The sequence below is a fragment of the Cervus canadensis genome, chromosome 1 (assembly GCF_019320065.1).
Source record: "Cervus canadensis isolate Bull #8, Minnesota chromosome 1, ASM1932006v1, whole genome shotgun sequence".
Taxonomy (NCBI): Eukaryota; Metazoa; Chordata; class Mammalia; order Artiodactyla; family Cervidae; genus Cervus; species Cervus canadensis.
In genome coordinates this window covers 226,639-238,723 of record NC_057386.1, presented here as the reverse complement: position 1 = coordinate 238,723, position 12,085 = coordinate 226,639, and the positions used below count along the sequence as shown (strand labels likewise).

At 36.9% G+C, this 12,085-nt stretch overlaps 1 protein-coding gene across 7 annotated transcripts in view; it reads right to left on the bottom strand.

Annotated features, from left to right (window-relative positions):
* The window catches only part of HELZ (helicase with zinc finger), a 143,446-nt gene that overhangs the window by 85,379 nt on the left and 45,982 nt on the right, over window positions 1–12,085 (bottom strand). For all 7 annotated transcript variants that reach the window (XM_043442183.1, XM_043442063.1, XM_043441878.1 and 4 more), the window contains 6 exons: window positions 10,928–10,979; window positions 9,496–9,571; window positions 7,292–7,490; window positions 6,718–6,825; window positions 5,377–5,674; window positions 285–552 (listed from right to left, as the gene is read on the bottom strand). In XM_043442183.1, the coding sequence (XP_043298118.1) occupies window positions 285–552; window positions 5,377–5,674; window positions 6,718–6,825; window positions 7,292–7,490; window positions 9,496–9,571; window positions 10,928–10,979 (1,001 nt within the window). The remainder of the gene's footprint in view (window positions 1–284; window positions 553–5,376; window positions 5,675–6,717; window positions 6,826–7,291; window positions 7,491–9,495; window positions 9,572–10,927; window positions 10,980–12,085) is intronic.

Here is a 12,085-nt window from a genome sequence, read left to right as displayed (position 1 = left end):
AGAGAAACCTCCCGAAGAGCAAGGACCATGCGTGTGCTCATGTCCCAGAACATGGCAGAGAGTCACGTGGGGCTGACGGAGGTACTAAAGATGAGAGACGCCAAGGTGAGCACAGTTCTTGCCTGGAGAAGCTCAGGCACCAGCGCTGAGAAACAGCTACTGAGTAACAACCAGTTCACTACCTGACTTCACTAAGGCACCCCTCCTTAGTTTAAATATGAACAATACCATCCAAAGGGTAGATTTTTAAAAAGAAAGAAAGAAGTGTTTCTAAAGTAACTTACTTGCTGACTTCCTTATACTGGGCTATCTCCTCAATATAAAGAAGGTCATGCAACCGTGACTGATAGTTGGTCTTGGTCAATGATTTGTCTAACACGGACTGGGTAAACAGCTGGTCAGCAGAGAGAGGAATTTGGTATCTGATAAGAAGGCTCTTCTCCAAATCAGTAGTTTCATTAGGTTCAAAATCTATAATAGTCTTAGAAGAAGAATCCCAACGTTTAGCTGTAGTTACTAGCTGTTGTTTTGCATGCATCAGGTACTCAAGATCTAAATGGAAACAAAAAACACATTTATAAAGGAACACAACATTAAAATTCTCAAGTAATACATTATGCATTTTGGTATGAGAATTTTGTATGCTAGAGCTAAAGTTCTTAAAAATGAAATAGTACAAAACCCCATTTGACAGAGTATTTTTCCCACATCAGAAATCTTTTTTTTTTGGTCTAGATTAACAAAATAACATAAATAGGAATACATGTAAAAAATATTCTTTTCTACCTCAGGCTGGGACACACCAGAAATAGTTATTAACATTTTAAAAATACAGAAGAGAATTTAGAATTTAACTCTTCAGTCAAGAGAAATCTGATCTGCAGAAAGTATGGTAAATCTTTCATAAGACAAATTTTTATTAGGTGATAATCACTTTTCTCCTCCTACCAGCAATACCTGCCCCATTATAGAAAAAGATTAGAAAACTGTGAGAGGTTAAATCTTGTGTGGTAAAGCACAGTGAAACCCTCTGAAAATCAAACTACAACAAACAAAAACCTTTTGTGTCTTTTTCCCACATTAAACTGCACATTAAAACATGGTACAATGTACTATTCAAATGCCATTTCAGATAAATCCAGTTTAGCCTCAGTTAAATTGCATGGTGAGTAGGGCACAATGTCAAAATGAACGGCTGTTTGAGCTCGCCAGCTCTAGGGAAAATGCGGCACAGGGCAAAACGTGTCGCGACGAAAACTCTGAGCGTAACAGGCTCACTGTGCGCAGTGCGCCTCAGCCTTCTGCTGGATGGAACACAGACACCTTCGATGTGAAACCTGACCAACTCACTAGGCTAAGACCCAGTTTTTATTTAACATAATTGGAAAGATGGTCTTATAACTTATTAAAATTTCAGGAAGAAATAATAACAAGTTTAAACAGCGATTAGTCTACAAAGTACAAAGTTAAACTGTGCTATCTATGAAATTAGAGCAGATTGTATAATTGTCTTGTCTTGCTTAGTGACAGCTTTTACTATATTAAAATGCTATATATAAATTATAAACATATAAGTATAGTCATCCTCCAAGAGAAATTTCTTAATATTAGAAAATAGTTCATCCTAATTATCTTTAAATATTAAAATGGAAAAGTCCTGATTTCTAGTCTTTGTTCCTTGCAAAGGAACCAAGTTTTATTATTCATCAAACAGCTATATAAACAGTAGTATAACCATCAAGATACAAAGATGGTTTTCTCATTGAAATTTTGCATTTTAAAAATACTCTGGAAGAGACAATGATGGTTGGTTTTTGCAACAGCCTCAAAAGCAGAAGTTTCATAAAGTAAACTAACTGCATTTTCGTCCTAAATCACTCTAATATTGGACCTTTCCTACTCATTCATTAGAGCATAGCTATAAAAGATATTTAAATTATACAAACGCCAACATTCCTAAAACAAAACTATACCGTCACTAAAGATCAGATACTATTAACAAAATAGTAAGAATGTACTTACTTTTCTTCCTTAATTCAAAAGTCAAAAGAAGAAATACAAATGGTACAGTGACAACCCAAATAACCAGCCCTTTAAAATAAAAAACTAAACTCTGCATAGTACTGAACAATATATAATAAAAGGATGTGTATTCTTTGGGCATAGGGAAATAATACTTCATACATTTATCTTAAATAAGGAATGGATTCAGACTATGCCTACATCAATATTATATTCCCATTCTTTAAAAAGTCACTAGTTATTCTTGACATTTAAGTAACTGGGATAAAAACAAAACTAAAATGGTACAACTTTCCTCTAAAAAGAACTTTTTGTATTACCTATTTAATATATAAGGCAAATTATACAGAAAATCATTCCACCCTGGGCTAAAAGTATTCAGGCTTTTTGGTAAAAGTGCCTTGAGAAACAGTATTTGTTTTTCTCATTTCATCTATTTAGTGCCATGATTTTATGAAATTTTTAAAACGAGTGTCTTCAGCAGGAAGCACAAGAATTTCAAAACAAATCCAAAACAATGTTAACTTTTATTCCCTCTTTTTACTAACTGCAAATACAATAACAGAAGAGAGGAGAGCTAGGGGAGCAGAAAGAACAATCTTGAGAAAATCCTTGCGTGCCGGCATCAGAAAGTCTACAAACTACGGATCTCGGCCATTAACTCAGGTGTCCAATATGAGCCGGGCCAGCGACTACTGAGGAATGTCCCGCAAGAACCACTTCTGTTTCCCTAGTCATGCTGGTCTTGAAACAAAATTCTGCCTCCCGTCCTCTCAGCAGTAAAAAGCTTCTTTAAATTAAACTTGTTTAATTCCCATTCAATGACCTTTAAAGGTCATTAGGTCCTAAGAGCTCCTCTTCAAACAGAGGAGGAAGCTGAGGCTCCCCCTGGGGACACTGGACACAGCCACTCTTGGGGCTCATTTCATCCCACGTGCACACACATGCACACCTGCCAACATCTAACCCAGATGTGTGCACCACTCAGGGTGGCCTGAACCAGTTCATTCTTGGTAATTAAGTACTTTTCTTCAATCTAGATTGGGCTAAAAAAAAAAATTCTGGGAAGATGAAACGTGAACAGGTTAGAATCAATATTCATAAAATCACTTAGGAAGAGTTTAACGCTGCTTTATTAACTAACTTCTATAATAAAAAATCTGAAATCTGACAAATTATAAACGTATGGAATTTGTTATCCTGAGATATGATGGGTAGAAGCTACACAAGTATTTTAAGAGAAATTCATAAGAAAAACTTAAAGATAGTTAGAACATGCCTAATTTCCTGAAGATAACATACGGGAAGAACTGCTACTATCAAAAATAGAATTCAAGGCTGGAGTCAACCCGTGGGACACAAGATTTGCTGCCCAACTTCCCTCACCCCTCTGATTACTATGAACAGCAAATGCTCTCGTTTCAGCCATATAATTACTATTCTAATAAAGTATCCAAAGGGTTGGTCCATTTTCTCCTGAAGTATGTAGTACAGCAGACTTGAAAATTATCCTTAAGAAAACCTGGACAGTGGGTAAAATAAGAAGCAAGGAGGAAAAAATCCAGTGTTCTTTGCACTTAGCACAAGGGGTGAAGAGGTATGCCATAAATGCATGTTAAATGTGGAATTTATTAAAAACAGGTATATTTATCTAGTTCTTAAATAGAATGAGATGAAATGATTCCTAATTCCAAAACTGGACACAACACTCTTCCTTAGAAAACATCTGGGTCTGTGGCTTTAATAAAACAAAATTCGAAAGGAAACCCACACTAGGATTTCAGTTATCCTTTTCAACATCGTTCCTTTCACTAAGACAGCTATACAGAGGTGAGATGAACATCTCTTAGCTTATCCATGCTGTCTGTTCTCTTAATGAGGCTAATAAAAAGTTTAAACAGTGGAGTAACAACAAAGGACTACCTCACACTGTTTACGTGCTTCTACTCAGTTATACTTAGTATTTATTAACAAATGATTTTAAAATCTATTTTTCTATTAATTTTCTGACCCTGTAATAATAAATATTATATATATTTATATATGTATAATTGTGTGTGTATATATATGTCCTTAATTTACCAACAACTTTGACAGCTGGAAATAATTTTTAAGACATACTAACTTTTAGTGCTAAGTTAACATATATTGCTAACATATTTAATGCTGAGTTAACATATATTGCTAGACCAAAAGTAATGAATAACATCAAGTTTTCAAATTTAAATATATGAATTAATTTCCAACATATAGCTTCTAGATATTCAAAGCAGAATTCCAAATCAGTTTTGTCAAGCAAAAATCTTCCATTACTCAAAGTTGAGGTATAAAGTTTATTAAAACAGTTTGTGTTCTAAGCAAGGGGAAAAGTCACTAACTTTCTTTTTCTGTAAATGTCCTTTGCCACAAATTTGTGAGAAGCACATCTTGAACCCCCCCCCCAAAATTTTTTTTTAATTCATATGGGGCTTCCCTGGTGGCTCAGCAGTAAAGAGTCCACCTGCAATGCAGAAGATGTAAGTTCAACCCCTGGGTCAGGAAGATCCCCTGGAGAAGGCAATGGCAACCCACTCCAGTATTCATGCCTGGGAAATCCCCCGAACAGAGGTGCCTGGGGGCGCTACAGTCCACAGGATCTCAAAGAGTCAGACACCACCAAAAGTCAGTAAACCACCACCAAATCCAACCAAGAGTCAAAGAAATGCAGGCTAACATGCCCCTCCCTTAACCAGCTGGATCTTGGTATAAAATTTAAGTTGAGGCAGTAATAGATAATTCACACAGTAATTCATCATCTCCACAGGTGCCTACATGTTGAAACCAGGACCTCTTCCCAAGACCATGAAGCAGATCCTAGTAAAGGCACCTTGGTCTCCTTTATACTAGTGAAATCAACTTATGAAAGCTAGTATTTAGGACTTTTCTTTCAGAGGTGATGTACTAATAAGAACAAAGTTAACTTGACCGTCAGTAGAACATGGAAACAGACACTGTAGGTGTATTCACAATTACCATTAAAATTATATTCTACCCAAATTAATACTGAAAGGTTTTACTGTGCTGAATAAAATCAACCAATGAAGTTGGCAGACCAAAAAGAGACCTGATCACCTACTCATACCAGTCTGGGGAACCTCAAAGCGAGCTTTGCCTGATGACTGTATAAAGTGACCAGGGTATAATGCAAACATTCTAATTCCATCATACAGTAAATGAGTCAAAAAACTTGGGATGTTTTTCCTTACTGTTCCCTCCCTAACCATGGAATATTTAGAGGCCAATACATATCTTTTAATGTTGCTGTTATAGTGCCTTTTAATACATCGTATCAGGGGGAAAAAGTCTAAATATTACCTTCTGTAGAAGCTGCATCAATCATTACTCTTTGCATGAGTACTGGTTCCAATCCAAAGTCGAAAACTATGGTTTGGCGAAAAGTTCCAAATATTTCTGTGTTAAATGCTATCCCGACTTTATACACGTAATGATCTAATCCATTTGGGGCCATCTTCCCTCCTATCCATTCTTGACAGTTTTCTGGGACTTCTTGTGATACCTGGGTGGTACTATCTCCGGCAGATATTGCAACGATACTAAAGTGAGGACGATGAGCGTCGTAAAGCAACGCTACGCGACACAGCATTCTTGCAGGCTACAAGGAAGTTAAAATAGTTCATTGAGTACAAGTGGGTAAAAGATCCAGTTGTAATTGGGCTCTTCAATGAAAATATTTCCGTAAGGGACTTACTTTCCCATGCTTCTAAGATACTATATTAAAAATACAAATTGTACTCATAAGCCACTTAAGAAAAAAAAATCAGAAAGGTTAAAAAAAATCATTTGTTAAAATGATATATTTATGATGTTAATTATATTTCAATAAGGTTGCCATTTCCAAAAACAATATATTTACACTTCTAGCCTCCCTGCTCTTTCTGTGATACATTCATCGTTCACTGTGGCAAACGCTTTTACCCTGTACCACCATCACCTCCAATTTGCCATCCCTTGGCCTCAAGTAGGAAGTCTTCACAGGAGAGCAGTTACTTCTGAAAGCACTGGATTGGGTTCAAGGCTGAAGCCAAATAAATGTTCCCGGATTTTTCATCCCAAGATGCAGATGGTACAGTGGAGGAAACATTACAAAAAAGTACACAAAACTTTTCCACTGCACATATTAACAGAAATTGTTTACTTTGCTTCATTCTTAAACTTTAAACATTATAATTCAAGATAGGAAGCACTGCAGAAAATGCCTCAAATTAAAAATCTGTTATCACAGAATTTGTGATTTCATGAAATCAAAAATAAAAACAAGTTGTTGTTTCAATAGTTTAGAACTGCCAGATTAAACAATTCACCTTTTAAATAGTTAACTATAAGCCATGAACCCCATCCTACGTTTCAAGTTTGGAAGACAACATGTCAAATATGTCAAACATAGCTTCACCAAATAAATAAATAAGCAAGTATCTCGGTATCTACACAGATATTATCTCAAAAATCTAAAAAACAAAAAACAAAAAACTATACCCTTGATGATCAAAATATATCAAGAAATACACTTTACACTTTATTATAATATAGAACCTACATAATTTTCAATGCTCTTTCAATATACAGATTTAAAGGTCCAATAAAACTCTAAGAAAATGGAAAGAAATTCACATTGTTTAATTATCACAAAACTCATACCTTACAGGTGAGAGCGAAGGTCCAGGTCTGGTGGGACTTTTTGGTGTTGACGGTGACGGACAGACCGGGGTCATGCTCTACCTTCACTCCTTCCACACACTCACTGAGCTGAAAACAGAGAGCAGGTCCCATTATGCTCTCATTCCTGAGAACACAGACGCTTTGGCATGGTAAATAAATGTCAACGGTAAAGATGCTGATGGAACTGCCTACAAAGTAAGGTACTTTATACACTAATTCTCAGTTATTTTTATAAGTACAAAATATAATAAAGCTAAACTAAGAGACGTAAGAAAACTAACAATAACAACAACAAAATGGCAGCAAAAACCCCCTGAATGAAGACAAGTTAATGTAGTTCCTGCAAGTCTCCAAACAAATGGCTTAGTTCTGCTCTTTATTTTAGTAAATGGGTCTACTTTTGCTACCAAAACACTTTATCAAGAATCAAGTGTTTCACAGAGGATAGGGATATAAACCAAAACACAGCACAAAATAAAGTCAAGATTCAAACAAGGTCACTGTTTAAAACAAACAAACAAACAAACAAAAAAATGCAGTTTATTTTCCTCACCACTTTCTCAGGAGATAATGAATTCATCCACTTTTCTATCAAGGTTTCCATGTAACTGCCTGAGAGCTGTTTATTCTCATTTTGCTGTTTCAATTTTATCAACCGTGAAGCATATCTTTTCTGCCATTCTGCTAGTTCTTCCTGGGAATGTGCTGAAGTACACTGCGCACCATACCTACAGATTCCTTGCTCTAAAAATCTAAGTAGAATAGGAAAGACTGTTTTATCATATACTTTGTTGGACCATTTAAAAGATAAACTTCCAGCATTTGCCCTCCGTCTCTTCAATAACAAAAACAAAACTTCATCTCCTGAAAGGGTTTGTTTATCACAGAGGAGGAAGATGAGGTTAGAGAACATTCACAACAGTTAATAAAGCAGCAACCCCTCTCCCCCCACATGCACTGACCTCTTTCTCTGGAATAAGGGGTGACAAAGCAGAACATATTCATAACCATCCCCACCCACAGAAATGGGCATCGAAAAGGTAGTTTCCTTCGTGATGAAACAACTCTCTTAGACAATTCTTCCTAGAGCAGTTTCTCTAAAGCAACACTGACATCAAGTGCATTAGTTCGTCAAGCACAGGTATGCCCTACTTCCCAAACTGAAAGGACCTACGGAAAATTCTTCACATCCTAGGAATTTTGTTCTGAAAAAATGTGACATGTCACTGAATTAGCACTAAGACTCCCCTTTTCACCTTCAAACGTAGTGCCTTCACTCTTCCCCACATGACCATCACCTCTGTTTCACTGAGAGCACTGGGCTATACTAATTTGCTTCAAGCTTTAAATAAATTAGGAATAAAAGTTTTATATAAGAATCTTAATTATTTCAATAGATTAAGTTCTTCAATGGGTAAATTCACAAATGTTCATTTTAAAGGATATATAGTTAATGATTTCTCAACATTTATGACTCAGAAAATTCAACTGACAATGCGATAGTCAAAACAGATAAAAATGCATGACTGATCAGTAACCTTAAGTTTTAAATACTCTATGAAGTAAGAGATCCAGTCAGTTTTTAAACAACTGAAACATTAAAAAATTAATGAAAGATCTTCTGAGAGGGAAAAAAATGAAAATCAAGTTATAAATAGCAAATGGGTTAAGAAGGATGCTATGTTTTAGGTGATTTTCAATTGGAAAAATATGGACAGTAAGAAATACAAAATGAATCATCAAGTGGCTCATCCTACTTGAAATGACAAGTGTGTTTAAAGCTTTTTTTTGACGATACACGAAGTATTTGAACTTAAATTACGCTATTAAGTTCTCATATGCTTCATAGAAGACATTTAAAATCATCCATTTTTTTTCTCTTTAGTATATCTTAATGAGCCAAATATTTGTTTTCCTGTTGCTTTAAATTATTTCCCTAAAAATGGAAGGCTTGATAGTCTATCTGGACTACAAAATTTCTTATACGTCCTTTGCATAAGATTGCATCCTACCTCTCTGCCACCAGAATCTTCAGATTTACCTCTCAGTTTCTTTATTTCTACTATAAAATCAAAACTGACCTCTTGACAATTCAATCAAAACTACATATCAAATTTCCTTCATTATCAAAAGCAATCTAGAGTAACTAGAACTTGTATCTAAAAAACCACTAGTTACTAGTTCTTATAAAGAGAACCTTCTGATGTGACTTTAATCATTCTTTCTACCTTAACATATAATCACTAAATTGTGACAGGTTAGCCCTTCAAATATAAACTGCTCATAAATTCTATATAAGATTATGTGAAGGTAATAGATTTTCTTTTTTCTTAGAAAAGTTATCAAAATAATTCAACATCTCTTTATCTATTTTATGCTCTATATCAGTTTATATAAGGTAACTTCAGTTTAAATCATCATAATTTAGGTAGGCAAATTTCACATAAACAAGAGACCAGTAATTAAGTCATATTATTCCAACTGGTATGACAAAAGTCTTAACAATTTCCATTTAGATCATTGTTCTTTATAATTAAAAGAAGGATCATCAATATGGTTTTGATTTTTATTATTTAATGATAATGACCATTATGGCTTCTGTTTCAAACTGAAAATAAACCATTTTACTCAATCATTATACTTCTTCCTTCACTTCCTTTATCTTCTTTAATTTGAATTATTTTCAAAAAGTGAAGGAAAATTAACTATCCTTTGAATAAAGATATGTCATTGGTTTAAAAAAAAAATTCACGTTACCTTTTACACAAAGTATATTCCTCGCTGCTTGTGATTCCCCTAGGTGGTGGGCGGAAATGCCAACCATTACAAGATCCTAGAGAGTAATCAGGATATAGTCTTATCATTTGAGGCTTGCTGATATTTAATGTGTAAGAAATACTATTAACCCTCCATACACATCATCTCAGATGATGTAAAATGAACATGACATGCTTGTCTCTACCAAAAAAAGTAATTCACCAATCAAATGGATTAGTTAGCCACATGAAACTTAGAAATCACTGAAGAAGCAGTTTACACAACCGCTAAAACAAGTGAACGACCCTTACTCTATCCCAGCAACTGGTGGACATACTCCAAGTGCAGTCTCTCCCCTGGCACCTAAAGGGGGATGTGTTGGCATGCTTGTCATGTCTTAGGTATGAGTTGCATCTCTATTAGGAACTACTTCCGGAATCAGAAAATTATGGTCTCCTGGGAAGAGGAAATTTTGTAAAACAAATTCCAGTCCTGTATATGGAGTAAGTTCCACATTGCCATCCATGTTCCTTAGGGGGTGTCTGACACATGTCATAGCATAAAGTAATCCTTTTTTTAACAATTAAAGTTCATAAAGGTGAATTCTGAGATAGGAGCTAAAAATAACATGTGTTTATTTCTGAAAACAGTGAATTTTGATGCATTCAGATAAAAGGTTACATAATCCAAGGGAAACAAAGTGTCCAAGAAAAAAGGCTGGAGCCATCAAGGCTCAGCAGCAGCAAGCCTCCAGGACCTTGAGGCCGTTTCCTGCCTCCTCACAAGTCACGGTGCCCAGCCAATACCTCCCGACAAAATCCACTGAGCCAGACTGACCTTAAAGCTATGATTCATCCCTTTACTGTATGTGTGACTGGGAAATTACTGAACCTTAACAAACATCAGTTTCATCACTTATCAAAAAGACAGAGAAGGGCTCTAAGAACTCAGTACTTGTTTTGTGAAGGCCACTAAACAGGAGACATCACCGAGCAAACACTCAGTGGGTGCTGGTCTCTCTTCACCTTCCTCTGGGAAGAGAACAGGAGCCCACAGACCTTAATACTGGCAGGACAATCTCCAAAAAGTAATAACTGTACCAGCATGTGATAGAGCGTGAGAAAGGAGAAAAGATCTCCCTCCACAGATTGCTAAGAATGAGGTTTAAATTTAGAACTACATATATGGAGGAAAAGAGATGAAACAGATGACTTCTGCAATTACCTCCCAACTCCATTCCTCTATTATTCTATGAATAGGGGCTAGGGAAAAAATTGCTTTCATCCACACTACTTCTTAAATGAATTTTTTATATTATCTTCTATGCTTCCACTAACCTATACTATAACTCAGAAATTTCCTCCCATTAATCAACAAAAAGCAATGCCCAAATGTAATTACAGCTACAGAAGTTGCACAGTTTAGTACTTACCCTCCTCTAAGTCTTCCACATGATATCCAGAGAGGACGTTACTAGTTGCTGTCTGCAATTTTTCAAATGAAAGAAATTTTTATATAAGAAATAACTAGCTGATTTGATTAAACTTGGAAAATTTTAACATTTTTTAAAAAGCTTGAGATGGAGTATTTAGAAACTTAATAAACACTAAGATTGCAAGTGGTCTTTTTTGCTCTTTGCTCTATGGTTCCATATTTAAATATGGAAAAGAAGTAATTGTGTGGCCCTCATTAAGGAAACTGACAAAAATTCCCTACATAAAAATTACCTGTGGGCAAAAGCAGTCTCGGCCCCCAGCCCTGAGCCCCAGGGAGCAGCGCCCTCCCCCGCTGAGTGTCTGTCTCTCCTCTTCTAACACCGGGAGCAGGGCCAGCTGGGGCAGCATCACCCCCTCCCCACCCCGCCTCCACCAAGTGCAGCGCCACCGCTCACCACCTGGGATGAGCCCTTCTCCCACGGTGGAGACCGTGGCTGAGGACCCACTCACTCTGACTTCCTCTAATACAGACAAGTCCTCCATCCGCCCCTTTGGCTCTTACTTTACTCTAAGTAAGCTTCACATCCCCAATTTCAACTGAGTGCCAGCTAGAGCATTTTCACTTAACGACTCTGTAGTATTTTACCTGCTGGGGCCCTGTCAGCCATGTACAGATCCTCTGTTAACAGCCTACAACTGACTGCCTGACTGCATTCCTATGCCTCAGAGGATCTGGCATGTAATGAATGCCCAGTAAATCTGGATGGATGGATGGATGGATGGATGGGTGGGTGGGTGGATGGATGAGTGGGTAGATGGGTGGGTGGGTGGATGGCTGGCTGGCTTGCTGGCTGGATGGAAGGGTGGGTAGATGGCTGGATGGATGGATGAGTGGGTAGATGGGTGGATGGCTGGCTGGATGGAAGGGTGGGTGGGTGGGTAGGTGGATGGATGGAAGGGTAGATGGATGGATGGGTGGGTGGATGGATGGAAGGATGGGTGGGTGGGTGGATGGATGGATGGATGGGTGGGTGGGTGGGGTGGGTGAGTGGATGGGTGGATGGATGGATGGATGGATGGATGGGTGGGTGGGCGGGTGGATGACCACCCAAGCACTTCAAACATAGTATGTCTAAAATAAAATTCATCAACTT